The sequence below is a fragment of the Mugil cephalus genome, chromosome 4, assembly GCF_022458985.1.
Source record: "Mugil cephalus isolate CIBA_MC_2020 chromosome 4, CIBA_Mcephalus_1.1, whole genome shotgun sequence".
Classification (NCBI taxonomy): domain Eukaryota; kingdom Metazoa; phylum Chordata; class Actinopteri; order Mugiliformes; family Mugilidae; genus Mugil; species Mugil cephalus.
In genome coordinates this window covers 7,793,250-7,814,476 of record NC_061773.1, presented here as the reverse complement: position 1 = coordinate 7,814,476, position 21,227 = coordinate 7,793,250, and the positions used below count along the sequence as shown (strand labels likewise).

At 40.4% G+C, this 21,227-nt stretch overlaps 1 protein-coding gene across 4 annotated transcripts in view; it reads right to left on the bottom strand.

Annotated features, from left to right (window-relative positions):
• The window catches only part of pax7a (paired box 7a), a 44,126-nt gene extending 23,514 nt beyond the window's left edge, over positions 1 to 20,612 (bottom strand). Inside the window, exons 1-4 of one of the 4 annotated variants that reach the window (XM_047583855.1) lie at positions 19,959 to 20,599; positions 18,573 to 18,808; positions 17,740 to 17,884; positions 17,192 to 17,320 (exon numbers count right to left, since the gene is read on the bottom strand). In XM_047583855.1, coding sequence (XP_047439811.1) covers positions 17,192 to 17,320; positions 17,740 to 17,884; positions 18,573 to 18,808; positions 19,959 to 20,046 — 598 coding nt within the window. In that variant the 5' untranslated portion in view covers positions 20,047 to 20,599. Of the gene's footprint in view, positions 1 to 17,191; positions 17,321 to 17,739; positions 17,885 to 18,572; positions 18,809 to 19,958 lie in introns of all 4 variants that reach the window. The other 3 variants (XM_047583853.1, XM_047583854.1, XM_047583856.1) reach the window with 3 other exon arrangements.
• Between the last annotated feature and the right edge of the window lie 615 nt (positions 20,613 to 21,227).

Below are 21,227 nucleotides of genomic sequence, written 5' to 3'. Positions count from 1 at the left end.
TTGGTGGGTAGAGGGGTTAATCTGCACAGGCCACCTTGCTGCTCCTCACCCTGCTTTTCTCTGTCATTGGCCCAGGGCACCCTGCTCATACACAGCGCAGCCAAAGTGTATAAAATAGAGCACAATATCACAGCAAAACCATTCAGTCCCATGTATTTCCATCTGCTGTCATTAAATGAATTAGAACATATTTTACATTACTTTTTAGGCATTCAACTAAGCTGAATGTTTGCTCGAGGAATATAGATACAGCACAAAGCTGTACAATCCAGGCCGACAGGGAAATTTTTGACAGCAAATACGCATTACCATTGCACATTACCATTATAACTGAATTTAGAAAATTGCATCATTTTCACCTCCTCTGCATGTCTATTCAAACTGCATGGCCCTTTTCATTTCATGTCATAAAATTCATATTTTCATAATTTCCTCATTGAGACATTGACAAGGCGGCGTGATGTGCCAGTGTTGCTCCAGGCCTAGTTGGATTGCATCATGCACAGTCCAGAAAGTGTGGGAGAGGGAAAATAAAGGGAGATATTGAAGAAGAGGGTGCATGGAGAGATTTCTGCTTCTGACAGAGGCCCTTTGCCATTCAGCTCAAACTAAAGCGATAAAGCTCACCTGAGTGTCTCGCCTGAGTCTAATTCATTGTTTAACTGCTCCGATATCTGTTTATAGCTCGCACTAGTCCCATCTTTCAACATAAGTGGACAAAAGAATACTCAAACCTAGCCTCTAAATAACAACTGTGAGAACAAAAGAGCAACAGAGCTGGCGGAGTCTCAAGGCCAGCTCCAGAGTTTAATTAAACAAGGAATTATGGGATTATATGGAGACTATCATTACAGGCCACTCTATGAGTCGTCTGCGAACATTTTTTGTCCCCCTGAGCTCATGCTCAATGATTCTCTGCGGATTACATGTGGCTGCAGGACATGAGGCCGCATTCATTAAATCAATTCTTCAGTCTTATCCTTTTTAATAAAGATTGATTCTTGAAGCACAAGCTCACTTCGCTGCAGAACACCCTTGAACATACAAAGTTGAATATGTACATATACCACATATCCCTTTGTTGGTTTTCATGAGGATGCCTATATCCATTTGCCCGGTAACTTGCCATGACGACACTTGAGACCAGCCCAGCAGTCGGCAGATCACTTTCCAAAGTCACCTCCGTGTCCTACAGGGAGACGCTGGGGCCGGAGTCGACACGTACTCAAGGGGGTTCTGAGAAGACACCACAGTCTCCTCCTCCTCAAATTATTTGTTCCGTCCTCCCCTTTGTTTGAGGCGCCTTCTCCGACTTTACTTTGCCAGTAAACCGCTGTGGCAATCTGTGTCACATTTAGCATGCTACCAGGCTAATAACTGATAAACCTCAGCAGACAATGGCTTGTACTGCTGCTCGTCATTAAGCCCCACAGAGCCAACACATCTGCTCTTGTACATGAACCAGAAGCACAAGGTCAACAACCCTGTCTGTAATGAGTGAGGGGAATGGAACACGGCACAGGCTGTATGAGGCCAACTGGGACCGCGGTTGGAAGTAAAACTCATCTATATGCTGACTATATTTGGAAGATATCTCAGAACACATGGCTGCGCTCCACGCTGATGAGAGGCTGAGACGGAGTCTGAATCATTAAACCCAAGCAAGAATAAATAAAAATAAACAGTTTTCGGGTTGTTTTCTGGATGAAATCCCTTTACAATCTAAATTTCATGTCTGATTTTTCTGCTCACTTATTTGCCAAAGACGGAATAAGACTGAATGAAATCCCTGCAGGGCTGTCAAGGTCAATTCCTTAATGGTCTGCTCGGCACAAAAAGGTACATTCTGATTAGACCTTTGTATAATACAACTGCTGTAATTTCCATTCAAAGGTTCATGGGATATTGATAAACCACTCATGCCTTGTCTCATTACTTATCGTCCAATTAGAATCTAATTATGTGCCATCCAGTGGGCACGATTAGCGCTGTGTACTCTCCTCCAGGGGCCCTCTGAGGTTTTACCTCGATATTGATTTAAAACTGTGCCCATTATAAACAGGAATTAATCAGGTTTCCACTCTGCTTTGTCGAGGCAAATGTCTGATTAAGATAAAAACTAACTCTAGGTACGATGTAAGCAAATGCGGTTTTAATGAATGTCACGACTTCCAATGGAGACGGTTTAACTTACCTATAATGCAACTTTATACAATTAATAATCCCAAAAATCGACTTAATGCTTTGAGAAGGCAAAAGCTAATGCCAGCATTTATGTCCTACACCCAAACCACTGTACACAACAACTGCATAAAGTTCACACTAATCTCTCTGGTGCCGAAGAAATGAACGTCCCATTTAAATTTCGATGTAAGAGACAGCAACACACGTTTAAAAATCTTTTCTTTTGCTTTATTTCTAGAAGTGTATTTCACGCTCATTTGCTATTTGTTTGAAATGTTTTCCAGTCATGATAAGTATTCATTTTCCTCCTCCACTTCCAGGAATAAATCATTCTCCTCCTCTACCTTTATTACATTCAATTCTAAGGACCGTTTTCGTCGCTACATGAAAACATCAAAAAATGTCACGTTTTAATTGGGGCATTATCGCGCCGGAGAACTTCACTATTATTAAATAAACGGTGATTGCACAGTGGGTGAGAACTCACAATTAGTGTTTAATTAATGTGGGGCAGTACGTACTACAAATGACCCCCGCAGATGTGAAGAGCCACATTACATCCTTTCACCCTGGTGTGACTTCGCTTTAATGATGCTTTAATTCTGACCAGACCTTTTAGATAAAAAGGAGGCCTTGCTATTGAAGGGCTCGAGCTGCTAGTTAATAGTTTTAAGGTTACTGCGAGGTTTAAAGCCTGCTCTCTCCCCCGATGCTCCTCTGCTGACCCTGCAGACAGACTACAAGCAGATGGGATCCTCATCACACCGTTTCCTCAAAAACCCGTCCTGATGTCGACCCCCTCTCCACCTACTCCTTCAGGACTCCTATTCTTCTCCATCTTCTCCCTCCAAGTCCTCCACCTTTACCCCTGAGACGCTGAGGTAATGCTGATTAAACAGACAGCTGTCCACACTATACCGTCAATTAACCAAGTGATCTGGAAGCTTACAGGTTTGTGATACTTAACAGCACCAATAAAGTTCGTGTTTATCAGGCTGTTGAAAAATGCCCGGAACAATTTGTGCATCTGATACTTTTTAGTGGATTATAAAGAAGAAAACCCCACAGCCCTCGGTTCAACATCGCAATTTACACTAATATAGTATGAGGGAAAAATCACACACACTGTGTCGTCTGTTTTTGAGAGCACAAAAAAAGGCATAAAAGTTATGTCCTACAGACGGCTAGACTGATTATTTATATACTTCAACATGGAAGAGACGTAAAAATGGTAGAAAATGCTTCAAAAATGTCAAAAGACAAAGCAGCAATGTTTTTGACAGGCAAGAGAAACGAACAAGTAAGAAGAAACTACAAAACACATAAATACATTTTGCAGCAGTGCAGGTGTTCCTCGCCTCTAACTCACCTGGGAGCAATATTAGCCTAAAGTGGAGTAGAGTAGCTCTCATCCTAGTCATTCTGATATCACAACCCATGGCCTCAATATCAGCCATACCTTTGCAAACTATCCAAGACAGGGGGACAAAAACAGACAGGGCTTTGGCAGTGCAGCATTAGCTCATAATGGCTCATTTTGAAAAGCATATTAGTTCCAGCATAATTACAATCAGGCCTCACGCTCTGTGTTTTGCAGGCATTCACAGGACCAGCCTCTGAGCACGAGTCACACCAGTTGACTGTGACTGACAGCAGATTTAGTTAAAAATGGTGTTTTTTCCTCCCTCTTTTTTTCCCACAGGACAAAAATAACACCGCATCTTTTCTCCCTATTTATGTTGACTTGTTTATTTTGTGCCTACCTTTTGTCGTACTTGATACTGCAATTATACTTTTTGTCAGTCAGAGGGGGTGAATATCAAAAGGCCTAATTATGCAAACAGGCCTGTGATAAGAGGCATCTGCCTGAGATGGGATCTGCTATCTCTGACATGCATCTGTCTCTGCTGCTCCAGGCCTGCATATAAACAGCCCTGCCTGTCCCCAGGACTGCATGCAATTCAACCACCAACACTGGAGTGGAGGGATGTATCGGGGGCGGGGGGGATCGTGCAGCAACATCAAATAACTAACAACTTCCCAATTTGCATTTTTGCGAGAATGGTGCGGCATCTCTGTTTAACGCACTTGCCTGTTCATCCTAAAGGGGTTGCCAAGTTAAAGGAGGCATGCGATTCAAGGCATTTACCAAAGGATGTATCAGAGATAGGAACCCTATGTGAATACAAGATAGACGACAGAGATAACTAGAACGGTTTAAAGACTAATTCTCTTTGAATAATCTCCCGTAGTTATCTCCCCTGCAAGTGGAAAACAAATTCAGATCTTTAAAAGGGAGCATAGCTCACACACAGCCGGAGTTTACCCATGATGTACTAGAAAAAAATATCCATTTTAGCGAACCAGACTATTTATAAAAATGAAAAGGTTGCATATGTGGCCAAATCAAGTTAACTCTTGGTCTGGTAACAAGCCAAAAGGCATCATCAATTTCCTCTGGTTGTCAGTGACCTTCTCTGGGTCATAATTTGACATTTAGCATAAATTGAATCTGGATGAGATGTGTAACTGTGTATACATGAGGAGATTAAAAAACCCACTGTCTATCTAAAATAAAATCATTTTCAGTTCACCTTTATGGACAGATGTCTGTGGTTTCAGTTTTAACTCACGCCTATCATGTCAATTACTGGTTTATAGCAGGTGGCCGAGGGCCAAGGCCCTTGTCCCATAATTTCCTGTGGTAAGATAGGAAGCGATAAAGGAATGCAGGAGTGAAGATCTGAGCACAACGTGCATGAATTACACACATTTTCCATCTCTATAAAAACTTCAAACATACTCAGCGACTACCTGGTAAACCAGAAAAGACTGCCCGCTCTGCTCTCGCTACCAAACACACAACCTCTCACTGCCACTGTCGGAGTTCGAGACTCTCTCACGTCGACATTCCTCAGGAAAATTCCAGTACTTTTCTTCCCTTGTCTCTGTGACAGAATCACGCTCTTTAGAAAAGGAGTAGGGGGCTTGAAAAGAGGAGAAAAAGGCAAAGGAGGAAGAAAGATGGGAGGCTCTATAATCTTTGGCTCTCACAACAAACAATTAGTCCCCTTCTCTCTGTTTGAGGAGGGAGAAAGTGGGAAGGAGGGGGGGGGGAGGGGAGGGAGGAGGGCACAAGAAAAAGCAGAGGAGACAGAGAAGGAGAAGCAGCGAAAGCGATGCTCTTTTATGGTTCTTGTCATATGGATGAAGGCGCAGCGCGTCCATGAGAGCGCACGCTCACCTTCAACAACAGGGCGTCCACTGGGCCTCCCGGCCTTTTCAGCCCGGAGAGACGAGCTCCTCAGGGGGCCATTAGAGCATGAATAGGGGCCTGACAGCCCTGTGCAGCTCCGCAGGGCATCCATAAATGCTGACATATTGACTCCCCATGCCTCTGCGCTGCCTGAGTGTGAAAGCGTGAAGGGCTTGAAGGGTGGGATTCTTTTTCTTCGCGATACTACTGACTAAAACGGGGATATTGGCAACAATATAAATGTTTGCTTATGACTTTAAGCCATACTTGGTTTCTACATGAGGCAATTTTTTTAAGTCGAAATATAAAATTATTTTTTGGAAGACCTGTTTGATTGGAGAAATGAGGGTCATACACTGGCAATATGCAAGCTTTTATCATTCACACAATGAAATACCCGAATTTAGCGATGTTATGCCCCTTTCTATTGGCGGTTCTTAAGAGAAACGCAAGAGCACAGAAGATCCAACAGAACCACAAAGATTTCAGAACATAACCCTATTTGGAAACTATTGCCACCTCTTGGTTCCCCACTAAGACAGAGCTCTGCACCAGATTTTCTCGTCTGTCGAGGACCATGTAAAGCTCAAGTCTTTGCTAATTGAGGTCACATGAAAAGTAATGAAATTAACAGAGAGCGCAAGAAAGTAAAAAAGAAAAAAGAAAGAAAGACCACAGGGGTCTCTGCCAAATGGCACCAGAGCCATAGTCCTGGTCCCCCAGCAAAAAGCTCTAAAAACCTACGAAGGAAATCAAACAGTTAGGTCTCAGGGCTATGAGCCGAGGTCTCCTGGAGGAACAAATCATTTTCTCAACAAAGCCAAAGAGAGATTACTGGGCACAGTATAGGAATGCACAGCGGACATTTTTATGTGCCCAAGGGAAGTTTCCTAATTTTCTGGACAAGGATGGGCAGCAGCAAATATTGTGGAAAAGTTTGTGTGACACAAAGGACAGAAGGAAGAAAAGATGAGAAGGAGAGAATGACGGAAACTTTAACAAAAACTCAGCATTCATGCTCAAAACACTCTTATTGATAAAGAAGAAATTTAAAGGTTTAGAAGCTTCACAGAAAACATTCATTATAATATCCCTCTGGTTTGTAATTTATATGTTTAAATGTTACTTTGTCAATGCATCTCTGACGTTTGATTTTATACTGAAAACTTAAAAAATAGTACAATATATTTTAAAATATTTTCGGGGATTAATAAAGTATTCTGTATTCTGTATTAAAATATCTGATGAAAAGAACTAATCTTTATGTGCCTTTAACAAGAGAAAGTCTGAAATGCATTTAAAAAAAATAAATAAATAAAATCGCTCTCCACTGTTTTATTTTATATTCCACTGACATGTAGTGGATTGTAAGCAAACAAACTGTTCCCAAAAAGCTCTTTTGTACATGAAAACTTGATGGATATTTCCTGTAAAGAGCTTCTTTTTTTTTCTTGGGCGCAGTGAAAACATTACAGCGTTTGGCATTAATTTCTGAGATCCCTCCATATTGAGGGCTTGTAATATGCACAACAGAAAAGCTTTTTATACTGAGACTACATATTCCCCAAGGAGAGAATGACTGATGATGCAGAAATAAGCCCATTAGTTGAAAATAGGGGACAACATTTGAAGTTGTTATTTTGTCGGCTATGGACAGGAGCTCCACCCCACTGTTTGGACAACCGCTTTTCACATTTCAACTTGGTAGGGGGAAAAAAAACACGTTTCTGATTTGCAACACTGAGGGAACATGTTTATTGTCTTTGTGGCTATGAAAAAAAAATACATGCACAATTAAAACAAATGAATATTTCAGTAGCGGAGCAGATCAAGAGCATAAAATGTGAAATGTTCTGGCCCTAAGTAGCATAGGCTAATGGCGATTTTTAAACTACCAGACCATGGTCAATGTTTCTCATTCATCACTCAGGGAGAGCATGGGCGCACTGTGCTAAACATAATTACTGTTGCACATTATGTGGGCTATTCCTGTATTGTAATAAAATTAGCCAGAAATGCTTTTTGTCTTTTCTAATGCGGCTCCATGGTTACCAGTGGATGGTTATAATGCAACACACTGTCCCGATCTGTGCCAGCTGTCAGAGTTTGACAACCTTAGCTGGCACGGCGAATTGGAGGAAACTACATTTCTTTCAATAAATTATGTGGCTCTGACCAGCTCATCCATTGCACAATTTAACATGGACGTAATAAAGCCTGAGATGTCCTGATGTACTGCGCACTTGTTTCTTTTTTCTTTTTTTTTTGTGATCCTTTATTGTTTAGTACAATAACAACGGCTTAATCACCAAGACAAAGATCTATTTCTGCCAAAGGTCCTGCGTATTATTACACTGTTCATCTTTAAATTTTTACCCCAGACAGGCAGAAAATTCAATTGGACTTGAGATTTTATTCCACATTCCTGAAAGTACACAGAAAAATGGGCTTAACATAAAATTAAATGCCGCGGAAATACATAAACGTTTAGCCAAAACAGATCTTCATAATTAACAACGGGAATGCACGAATAAATTAGACTATCATTTTTTTTCATGCACTGAATGGCATTCAGTCATTATTGTTAATGTTTTAAAAAAATACAGACGGCAAATGATGTAAACCTAAAACGTGGCTCCACATCACAAAAGCAGTCAGCCAAAACTAAAGAAGCCCTGCTATCAATGTCAACCCGAAACAAGAGACTGTTTTTAGCTTATTCAAGCTGTAAAATGAAGACGGCAAATTTTATCGGCATCTCCGACCAAATACTTCCATCTCTTACAAATATAATGATTAATTACTGAGAAAAATTTGGAGAGTTCAAGGGTCGTTGGTCATAACTTATTAGGGAAAATGACTATGATTAAGGACATGGTTAATTAAACTACACAAAGACTTTACATTTTACCTGCATTGTATGAGGGAAATATTCAGCCTCATCACTCTGTCTGGGGCTCGTTCTACATGTTGTTTGATGCCAGTGACACTCAGAATTACTTTATTGCATGTCGACACAGCTACTGGTGCTCTCTGACAAAAAGCGGCATTGTCTGCAGAGGTCACGAGGTCATTTAATTACGCTTGTTTATTGCAGCAAAATGACAGCAGCTTCTCTATGAGGTTTGTTTTAGTCGTGTTTTTCTGCAGAGGCCGGGCGGAAAGACACAAAGAGGACACCTCACAGCAATTAAATGAGTTCTGTCCAATCACAAGTACCATAGGGTTTTTTTTCCCATTAAAACCTGTGAAACTAATCTCCCCTGCTGGGAACTTGTCTCTCCTCATGGCATGGATAGGAATCAGCGTTGAGGGATAAATAAATAGCCTTTAAAAAACATTGGCTCTCTTGTCAGGACACATAGCCACTCAACGGCAGCAACAGTCCACATGTCAACTCATTCTCTTCCCATTTCCTCTGCCCTCCTCGCTAAGACACTCCTGTCTAATGAAGTAGAGGGGCTGCAATCCCACAGGGCTGAGCACAGCTCTGTCAGTCCTGAGCGTTGTTTTCCCCGCGGACAGCCCGGTCGTTGTCCACTGCTGAAGGTAATACTCGACAATCAGGATTCATTACAACACTGAATGTGTGAATGAACTGCCCACTGCAAGCGTAAACACACAACTGCCCGGGAGAAGAAATAGGCCTCCCAGGGACTCCCTCCAAACTTAATTGGATTGCCAATTCGGCCCACAGACGTTTGAGGAGTCGAGAAAAACAATGGAGCAGAAAATAAATACTCCAAAGCCACAATGATGAGTCCACTTTGTAAACTAACACAGTATTGATCGTCTTCTTCGTTTTTTGTTTGTTTAGAAAAGCCTCATCCCTGCTAATAGCTGTCTGAGAGTGTAATCTCTCCCTTGTCCTCCCCCTCCTCTCCTCCCCTCCACATTCCCTATTATGTGGCTCCTTTCAGCCTCCCTCAAATAGTTTAGGTTCAGTGTCGCACTGGGGTATGGGGCATGGGACTGGGGACCAATTGTTTGCTAATGTTGACACCTGCCAGAGCAGGCTTGGTCTATTTGGGGCCCGCCAAGCTGTAAACTGGATGCTCCCCCTCTTTAGCGAGATTAAGTGTGGGTTGCTGGGGTCACAAATCACTGGACTCCCTCTGATGTTGTGAGGCACAGAGCCAGAGACTGAGAGGACTAAAAGAGAAAGCTGGAGAGGGAGGGACAGGGGAGGGAAAGGGGATAAAGAGTGACAGTCTATTGTTTACTGAAAAGGAGGGGAATAATGTATCTTCTTGAGTGCGAGTAACCAGTGTGCTCCATTAAAAAAAAAAAAAAAAAAAAATCCACAGTGAGTTCATGTTGCCCTGTTAAAACACACAGATTTCTTTCTTGCTCTCTGCCTCTTTTTACTTTTGTTTGAATTTCAGCACTGTGCTGTGGGTTCCTACATAACAGCATGTGCATTTTACACACCAAAAATAAAGCATTAATAGTAAATAAAAAAAAATATGATACAGAATTTTAAATTTCATGATGATTCACTGGACGGAATTACTTCAACATGACTCGTGTTCTTTAGGAGCAAATAAACATGAATGTAGAGCACACAATGAAGGGGCTCTAAGAATATGCTCATCTGTAAATTGACTTATATCATCTTCTTTTTTTTTTTTTTTTGTTTTATAAACACGTGTAGTGCACAGCCCAAGAGAAAACCAGGGGACATGACAGACAGTGCCCAATTCCTCCTTCTCCTCCCCCTTCCTTTGCAGATGTACATTAATGCAAGATCTGAGCTGCAGCAGAAGCACCCTGTCTCCCTTTAAAACTGCTGCTGTCCAGCCTGATCGTGTCAGTTTGAAGGCCCCTATTCAAAAGTATTCATGCATCTGCCTTTGAGGCACAATAGCAGCTAGTTTATAAACTGTCTGCCCAGGCACCCAAAGGCTTTAGTCCTTATTGTTTTCATCCCCTTAATAAACTTTTTGGAGGAGTTCATCAACTTGCCTGAATAGACTATGCAGCAAGTCTCAAGACAGAAAATAACAGAAGGGCCTTTTCTCCTCCCTCTTCTTTCTCTCGTCCTTTTCTAGAGGCTGTTGGTCTAACAATAGTGAGAGTAGGCTGTCAGACATCACAGAGCTTTTTTTTTTGTACCAATACAAGAAAAAAAAGGTATTAAAATAAGAAAAAGCGACCTCTTAAAATGGGAATCAAAGGCAATTTTCAAAGATTATTTTTGCACATAAGATTTACATGGTGCACAATGAGTTAAATGTCTACAAAGTGTATACACAGAAAGTTAAATGGAGACAGGGAGCATATGTGTGGCTTTAGTGCTATTACAAATAAAAAGCATTAGTAGTTTTCAGATATAGTGATTACATTTTTTGAATTTAAATTTTAAATACCAGTTTGTATTTGTATGTAATGTAAATTTAAAAAAACAAAACAAAACAAAAAAACGTCAAATGCAATAAAAAAAAAATCAACTGGGTATCTCTAAGTTCACAGACAGTCTGACACCTGTTAGACGGGCAGCACAGAAATGACGGGATGCTATAAAATGTAATTTTGGGTGTAAGCCATTAATCCACTGTTATACCTTTAAACTCTGCCGGAAAAAAAAACTTAGCCAAACTTAAAAGTCTTTAATGGATGACTGCCCTAATTAATTTCATACCTAATTAAAACAAGGCTGCAATCCACGCATGCCGGCCTGTTTAGCCTGCTGGATGGCCATAATTGAACTAATAGCGGGGAAAAAAGGGGTTGCTTGGAAATAAAAGCCCGCAGCGGTCCAATTCAACAACATCAGCATCCAACCACGCTGTTCAACAACCCCCCCACACTCCCTCGCTCTCCCCCCACCCTCCACCATCTGACCCAAAAAGGCCTTATTGGCTGCCCCGGACCAACCACCTACTGTTTCCCACAGATGCACTCGGTGCGTTTTAACACCCTAATTAGATGTGACAAGTTCAACGAGCTGGTTTCAGGGGAGGAAAAGCTGGTCAGGTTATGATTTCCGAGTCAGCCTCACAGGGGAATCTCTGGACAGCTGATTCCTGTCAGTCTCATTCATCTTCTTCCAGCCAATTAAACAATAATGCTAACAAAGCGCTGGCTATTTGGGGAAAAAAAGTGGCCTAAAGTGGAAATGTAAATTTCAGGAGACGTCAGGTGAATCTAGTGACAGCAACAAAATTAATAATTATTATTATAATAATAGCTGTTGTTATTGTCATTATTAATATTAATTATTTTATTTTTTATTTTATCTAAATCGTGGTATATAATAGTCCTATAAATAAAAATAAGAGTAATACAAGTGATGAAAGAGCAGAAATAAAATGCTACAAAATGGACCTACAATTACCTTAAATACGCTGAAATTAATTTTAAAATACACCACCAGGATACAAAGTTATAGAAAATCTTTTTTGACCTTCATCGAGATGCTAAACCAAAAATACATCAGCTAAACAAACCTGAAGATACACTGTGACAGTTGTTTAATATCCCCCACCTGTTTGCATGACGCACACGTGCGCAGATTAGAGTGAGAGAGGAGCGGAGGAAGGGGAGGGAAGAAAAGGCAAACTCGGGCAAAGAGAGCAGTTGAAAATTTAAGATTTGCTATTTATTTTGGACCACAGCCCCGCAGGCACCGCTTAGGATCCCGGAGCCCCATCGTGAAAATTGGCGGAATAAAACACAGACAGAAATGAGAGGCGCGCTGAAGAACCCTACTGTTGTGACAGGATACCTGGAGGGCAACGCTTCCTCTTTAATTTGTCTCGTATGGTTTGAGACCCCCAACCAGACACTGAATCCTCTGAGTCTCCGTAAGCCTACTGAATTTAATTCTCGATGGTGAAATTATATGCTATAATTAAATATCATATCATATTGAAAAACTGCTCGGTGACGGAGAAGCATCTTATCGACTTCTTCCGCGACGTCGTTGTTATCACGTTAATAGTAACAACATCTAAACGGGCCTATCAGCATTTGTGGGGGAAATTGCGAGCTAAACAAAGGGCACCTATGGGCTTACAGCTTATATTCCGATATTTTCGAGCAGGAAATGTTAACCTTGAAATGCTGCTATCTGCGTCTAACAATGTGTGATCATAACCCCATAAATGAGGGGAGAAATTGAATCCTTTTAAGTTATTAAGCAGGAAAGGATTATAAACTCGTCTTTATAAATGAGCTAGAAATCCCCATGTCTTCCTCTGTACACTTTTAAATTTCCCACAAGAAGCTGGAGAGGAAAGATTGCCCCTTTTCAAGAGCCCCACAAGAGATGGAAAAACCATTTTTGTGCCCAGATAGGAAGTCGTCCCACATGGTAAGCGCCACTTTAATTAATAGACAGCCTTGAGAGGTATCACTGTCAGAATGGATAATGGTGACAGAGCTAGTGTTTGTGCTTCCATGAATATTTCTCATGTGATCAAAGTCAAATGCCAGCACAGAATGAATTTAAGCCTACTCCATTTTTTCCCCCCTCATTTGGAGCCTAATGCTGTGGACACTTAAAGCTCCTGACACTGAAATGTCTCGCCGGTTTGGTAGGCCTACAAGCTTAAACTGCCCTCTTTTAAATGGATGCAATACTCATTACTCATAAGCAGAGGGTTTCGTGTTATTATGTTGCACGGCTTGCTCACGTTACCTCGCTGGAACCAATTTGCTACACCGGCAGTGTAACTCGTGCCATCAAGTCTCGTGATATGTCAATAAATAACAAATTACAACATAATATTTGAATTAAAAGCTGATTAATAAAAGGCTGTCAACTAAATTTTGGTTTAGGAAAAAAAAAGGAAATAGTGCACATTTTAAGGAACTATATTTCTCACATTCAGTGTCCACATATTGTTTAAATTCGTCACACCGTTTAAGCCTACTGACTGAGAGAGCACAAAAATAGACCACTACAGCGGTTGCTAAGCAAAGCATACCTAACAACCAAAGTATTAACGAACCGACGACATGTCAAACTAGCTCCACTGGCTAAATATGTTCGCTGTTTATCTATTTAACCTGTAATTGTATATATCCTGCCAACATTGAATGCAATCACCAGTGAAAAGAAAACAGGATGGCTTTGATAGCTATCAATTGAAAAACAACAATTTATGAACTATTGTGAGATAGGCCTACTTAGTATAAATATATTTTTTTTTAACTAAAAAAAAAAAAAAAAAAAGCCTAGTTTGTGTATCAGTATTTTAGTTGTCGGCCTATTTTAAATATATCTACATATGTGTTAAGCTAAATATTTTATAACTGTCATTTTAAAAATAGTCCTATACATAGCATTTAATAGACTATATTTTAATACTTTATTATTAAATCACTACGAATACAAATAATAATAATAATAATACAAATAATAATAATAATGTCGATCTTGTGTCGTGTCTTTCAGCTCCTGCCCCCTTTATAAGAAATGTGGGCCTACCGATGTAAATTCCAGTGAAATGTGGCTTGAGTGGCTGCGGGGACAGGGGAGGTTAATCCGAGTTTAATGCAGTGAAGCACAGCGCAGGGTCTGGGCTATGATGGGTATGTTATCTCTGCCCAACATTTGGGTCTCCCTCAATTTCCACCCAGCCAAATAGCTGCGAGAAAGTGCAGATGGAGTCACTCTCAATGCCTGAGGAAAAAACGTTATTAATAGCTAAATAACTTCCCCATACTTTCACTGAATCTCTCTCACACACTGTTCCAGATGGATTTGTTTGAAGTGGTCTCTCGCTTCATTCCCCTGTCCTTCTCATTCAGCACGGCTTTAGACCCGAAATATAGCTACATTATATTACCATACACTTAGAGACGGGCCGCGCGGGTGTGTGCGTCCGTGTGTGCGCGCATGTCTGTTTGTAACGTGGAGGGGTGAAGATTTACGCACTCTTCATCAATATGTTTTTATGTTTTTCTTCGTGTAAGAAAATAGAGTCAGTGTGTGTATATATATATATATATATAAAATAAAACTAAATTGCACACTAAAGTTGTAATACAGACAGGGCACAATTGATTGCTCAACATTTTTTAAATTAAATTTGAGGTCATATTTTTCGCATCATTTTACTGCACATGACAGTATCATCTTACCCATTCCTGACCTGGATCTTTGAGCTGTCTGATTTCCTCACACCTCGCCGCTGCTCTGTCACTTTCCCATCCCCGATGATCTGAAATAATCCCACCTGGCATCTGTTTAATTAGACCGAGGACCTCAGGTAATCCCGCGATTTGCTGAAGTGTCCATCGCCTGTCTCCACCTCGTCTTTCGGTCAGCTCGAATGCATCAGTGTGGCAGATGGACGCCGACAGTTGATACACTTTCTAATTTTTTATTAGTATTATTATTATTTATTTTTTTACAGGTGTGGCGCATAACTAAATTATGTCCGCGTTTGTGCGCATATTGTTATCCATCTTTTGCGTAGAACTAAACGCTGTTACATTTAAAAGGCATGCACGGCCCTTAAAGTGTGCACCCTGGATGCAAACTTGATACTGTACAAATTGATGGATGGACTCTGACCTCTGCCCGTCGATCCACAGACAGTGAACAATTAGGCTGCTAGAATAAAAAAAGGGGGTGCGATATAGCATCTTGGGTGAAAAAGTAAAACTAATTTCGGTGCACACAGACACACACAGACGTGCGGATTTTTGTTTGCTTTACTGTCCACTCCTTTCCTGTGAGAAATAACAGTCGACTCCGTGCAGCAAAATAAAATGTACATTGTAATATGTTAACAGTTTAAGCATACGTTTCATAACGCTAGATTAGAGCTGGGATAAATCCGTGATGTAACCTCTGAGAAAATCAAACACACAGGCCTAATAAACAAACAGATAAATAAATAAAGTGTTAAAATCTGGATAAGTAAACGAAAAAAAAAAATCTCATGAATTTTGTGCCCAGGGCGAGCCACTGTGAGCTCCGCTCTGAGATGAAAGTGAAAAGAAATAAAAGGCTCTATTTAATCTGCTTTAAAACCCCTCTCCACATAAGGGCTGTGCTTCAAACTCGGAGAGTGAGGGGCTGATTGGGGATAAATACATTTCTTACCATGCCTGCGAGCTATTACACCCGGCACGAACACAGCCACCTATTCAACAAACGTCGTTTCCACTGCTTACTCTAATAAGTATTAACATTATTAAATGCCATCCGGATGCTCGTAGTCTAAACTGCATTACGCGGAGACTGCGTCTCTTTTTATAGCATCGTAATTCAATCCCAATTTAAAACACAAGCAGCGCTAAAAAAAAAAAAAAAAAAAAAAAAAAAAAAAAAAAAAAAAGAGAGAGAGAGAGAGAGAAAAAGAAAGAAAGAAAGAAAGAAAAAAAAAGCAGGAACATTACGTGGATATTTTGTGCCAACAGTAGAAAGTTAATAATAATGCAGATTACAAACTATCACACTATCCAGCGATCCGTGTTCACTTGGGCGTAAAACCAGGCTCTCCACAAAATATTTTTGGTCTTTCAAAGCCAGCAGGGTTAACAACCCATCTACACGGACATTGGAGATATTTGCAACAAAATGGTGACATTTTTCTTCCAACATTAATGCGTGGTGTGACAGAAAAAGAGACCGTTTTCACGCTATCAACCGATTCTTCTCCAACGGGCCATTATATAAAATTACAAAACTATCTACCAGCGGGGCGTGCTGAATAATTCATCTCCTTTTATGTCTGTCCTCGCCCTTTGTCCAAAGTTTTTTCTCTCTCTCTTAGCAGATTTTTGAATGAGAATGGACGGGAGCGCACTCTCCCTTTTCGCCGCCCTGCTTTCCAGGATTTGCTTTTGTACCTCGGACTCTTCACTTTAGAAAAGCATCAATAGAGGGGAGGGTTTTTTTTTTTTTTTTTTGGTCGTGAAGTTCATCTTCAAGTTTGAAGATATTTTTTTTGTCTGTGTCCTTTTTTTTCTTTTGAGGAAAAATTCGCCTTTTGTGAGTTTCTTTTTTAAGGACGCACCCAGACGTTTTATCATCAAAAGGGCAGGGTTTTGTATCGTTTGCAGAGGTTTGCATTTTTCACAGCACGGTCAACAGTCAAAACCAATAAAATGTCACAATAAAACGAGGAGGTCTCGTAAATGTCACTTTGCTGCACTTTCATTTGTGAATAATAAGAAATTTTACTTTTAATCTAAAGTCTAACCGCTCATAATTTTCCACGTTATTTTTAAACAAAAATCACACAAGAGATTCCAACATCCTTTACGGTTTTTATAAGCTTGTAAATACTATTGACTGCTAACACTGACAGCTAATACCTGCATCACTTTATTTTTTTCCTCCCACCTGCTAGCAGCATTACTAATAGAGCAAATAATAATATGAACATTGATTTCCACTTTAACTGACAAGTGGTGAAATGTCAGCGAACTGACATCGATTGTGAAACGGGTCAACTGTCAGCTGTCATTTAGAGGTCGTTAAATGGGTGAATGAATGAGGAGGAATTCGCTACACAAATTAATTTTCTGCAGTTAAATACCTTCTGCCAAGGCTCTCATAAATAATTGAGCGAATGAACAACTGCTGGCTCGGAGTTAAAAGCAGGAATAAATTCTCTGCGTTTAGCTGCAGCTCGGATGTGATTTCCCAAGAGGACGTGAAGTAGGAAGTCTATTTAAAACATTTGCTTCCTGCTTACAAGGCTGTGATTTACTGCAAATAATAATAATAATAATAATTTATTTCAAACATATAAAAAAAGGGCCAAATACTTTCTGCTGTTAACTTACATTTATCACCGAGGATGCCATCGATGCTATGCTTTGTTTTCTTTTCTCCATCTTCATCCTTCTTATCACAGTCATCCTCGTCATCTTTTTTGCCAAATCGGGCCCTCAAAACGCGGCTGATGGAGCTCACTAATGGCAACAAAAAGGTAAATGGGTGATTAGCCCTAAAACCCATAAAAGAACCATAGTAATCCTATCATACATCCTTTTTTTAGAATGAGATATGTCAGACAGAAATAGCACAGGAAAAGTTTGACATGAAGCGTTGAGAAAATATTTCAAATCAAATTCTCTGTTAAAAGGAGCAAAGTTACACTGTAAGCACAATGAATAGGAATTAAATACTGAGCACTGAAGCCACATTTCAACAGGATGGTTCTTTTTTTCTCTCTCTCTCTCTCTGGGTCAAACAGCTGCAGGTTTGCTTTACTGAAGCATTTCGTTATCAGAAAGTGTGAGGCTTAAAACATGTTGGATTCAAAGTGGTGTTCATTCAGAAGTGATGCTGCAGTGTTCGCTCGTAGTAAGAAAAAAAAATTGCAGCTTACCAGATGAAGCCTCACCTGAAGGAACTGTGCTTCTGTCGCACACCCCGTCCTTCAGCAGCTTATCCCGGATCTCCCAGCTGAACATACCGGGGTTTTCTCGCTTGTACTCTTCGATCCGCTTCTCCACGTCAGGAGTTGCCACCTGCTTTAGGTTCGAAATGTGTGAAGAGAAAAGAGGGGAAAAAGGAGGAATTTCAGTTTCAAATTGGAAGCGAAAAACAAAATTAATCGAAAAGAAATATATAAAAATAAAAGGCATAAAAGTAGGAATTTTACGGGCGTACGGCAACGTGTAACGGTCCAAATAAATAAATAGCAAGAATTTTTAATATAACAATTATTTCATAATTATACATTTAATATACAAATATACGAAATAACACCAAAATATACTGCCACATAGTCTATAATTATTTATGTTAATTACATCCATTCTTGGGGGTAAGTTGATGATTTTGTAAAATATCAAATACATTTATTGACCCCATGCGAATATTTTGAGGGGGAAAAGCTCAGCCACATGATATGTTCAGACATGAAGTTTGTTTTGAGTCTCATAATGAACAGAGAGCGTGTTACAGGAGGGCTGCAATCTTCATGTAGTTTAAACTGCAGTATTCGCAGACTAAATCACTGGTTAGACAATGCCCTTTTCTTATTGTTGTTCAAATTGTTATTTTATTCCGTGGTCGTTGCACTACATCAGTGATAATAACACAAACATCAGACTTAAGTTCACTCAGGTGTCATGCGCCTCGTGTCACCGCCACCACCCAAAGTGACGCATCCTCGTGCTGCTGTGGCCCGGTTTGTGACCACAGACCCCCACTCACCCTGGGCTTGCTGCCTCCTATGGCCCCTGGACGGATCGACCCGGTCTCTTGGTACCGGCAAAGGATCTTGGAGACACAACCGTGGGAAACTCGCAGCTGTCGCGAGATTACGCAGGGTCGGATGCCGTGGTGGGCCATCTCCACTATCTTGTGTCGGATGTGATTTGGCAGGGGCCTCCCGTTGATGAACACTCCGCCAAGCTGGTTCACCCTACCCTGGCCCAGAGGGGTGGATACTGCGCCACAACAAACAATAAAAGTCTCAAAAACAACGACACGTATTGTTTTCCAAAGACTTCAAAGTAGATTAGACTGCAAGTGATTCGGTTAAATTAAGGCTATGTTTGCTATGTTGCTGACTTTTAATAGGACGTAGTTTACGCACATTATCATATTATACATTTTTAAGAGCGCGTTGTGCCAAATTCACCCGGCCCCAGTCTGGCTGACAGGATGCATCCAAGGCCACTTCAGGATCCAATTTCACATTCAAGAGACACTAAAGAGGGTGACACTTCCCACCTTGATTATTCCTAGTCATGCTGTACAAATATTGATGTGATCCTTTGAGCCGTCTCTTTGCCGTGTGTATTATTGCCATTTCCAGCAGCAGGACACTTGAACAAATCCCGTAGCTCGAGTAACTTACGAGCTACGTGGTTTTTGTACATTTCAGTCCAGAGCACTTGAGCACGAACTGGGCGTAATGGGAAAACCGTTTCCATAAATGCATGCAAATACAAAATGATCTTTTTTCCGCCCATATGTTCAGACGACTCGAGTGTGATGTGCATTGAAGTTTAAAATAAATTACCAATTAGATTGCTTTTTTAAATCTGTGTGTAGCAATCAAATCTGGACTACTAAAATGTTGTATGCTGAATACAGCCATATTAAAAACACTTACTTGGAAAAGCAAAATTTATATTACTAATAACGTAAATTTAGGGTAAAATATTATAATATTATCTGACAGTGTTATTAAACAAATAAAAACCAAGAAATAAATTATAATATTAAACAGTCATTAATGGCAACAGATTGTATAAATAATGAAGCACTGTACAGAAATAAATACTGTGGTTTATTACAAATAAACAAAAAGATATGAATTAACAGAGTTGCACGAGTGTACCGTATTTAAAAGACATTAAGGGTTTTCGGCAGCCATAATTCACTTTAGACCATGACTTCAATGTTAACTTTAATCAACACTGACTGGAGGTCGCATTTGTTCACCCATCTTTTTTTTTTTTTTTTTTTTTTTTATTTCCCAGCATGTCGCCGCTAACAAACTGCGCTCTGTGCATCTGCCACATCGGCATCAGACAAGTTTCATCTGCACCAAGTTCAAACACCGAAACACATGTCGTGGTCTCTTCTTACCTTCCAGGGGGAAGCCGGTTCGGGGGTAGTTCTGGCCTGGCGCAGGGCGCACCATCCGAGGCACTGTTCCTGGCAAAGTAGCCATCATGTAGCTACTAAAAAAACACGGGGCTCTGTTCGAACCTGCAATACTCTCGGAAAGTCCAAGCAGAATATATTTAAAACGTTCAAAAACACACGGAGCTGCTGTCAAATCCCAATCCCAGGCGGAGAAACTGGACGAGCCCTTCTTCCACCGGGGGAAAAATAAAAGTGATGCTCTCCTCCGGTGCGACGAATGTGCCAAAATAAAGAATAAAAGGTAGCAACAAATAAAATACAAACCCTTTGTGCAGGGAAGTTCGCAAAATGGAGAAGTTGCACCTAAAGTGTCTGCGTTGGGGAGAAAAATGCAGTGTTATTCTTTTCCCTTGGTGTAGTTTGGGTTCAGTATAATGTCTGCTGGCTGGCTTCAAGTAGTTTAAGTGGCCAACTTTCGTGCATGTCGTAGGAGGAGACAGCCGAGCGCTCCCATAGGCTCTCTGTCCTTTCTTTTATGGATGAAAGAGAGTGGGTTTAGCCAGGAGCCGGTCGACCAATCAGCGCAAGACATTCCACTTTTAATTCACTGCTGCCTCTCTCATAAGACCCCGTACATCTAAACTAAAATGTTAATATACCTAAATGTTATTCTAAATCCCAGCTTTCCAAATCGCCCCTGCTCCCGTGACATTCAGCTGTTAGAACGTGTGGAATATTAATACTTTTAAAACGTTAATATTTCCCTTTTTTCTTTCCTGCAAACTTTAAAGGTATATATCCATAAAATGGCAAAAAAAGAGACAGAAATAACACTGTAACTTCAAATTATTTTTTTTAGAAAGCTTAATTTGAACGTAATAAAAATGCTACCACGTTGTTTGTACATAAATAATTGTCAGTCTATTAAAAAAAATCATATTTGAAAAAGACACACACTAAAATGAATTATGAAAATCCTGAATCCTGTGTTCCATGGAACTTTACTCCTCCACAGACGCACTGGTGCAGACACAGCGCTTCTTCGCTTGGATTAAAAAAAAAAAACTCGCCTCAAAAATAACTGAGTCAAGGACTGATATGTTTTCTGAATGGACAAATTGCAGTTCAGCTTGGCGAAGGTCAGACCATAAGATGCTTTTGGCTTGTTAACCTTTCAATTAAGTAAATGTGCGCAGCATGAACATCTAAATCGCTCCTATAGCTTTTGTGGTAATTACAAGGTTTGAATCGACCTGCTATTGATGACAA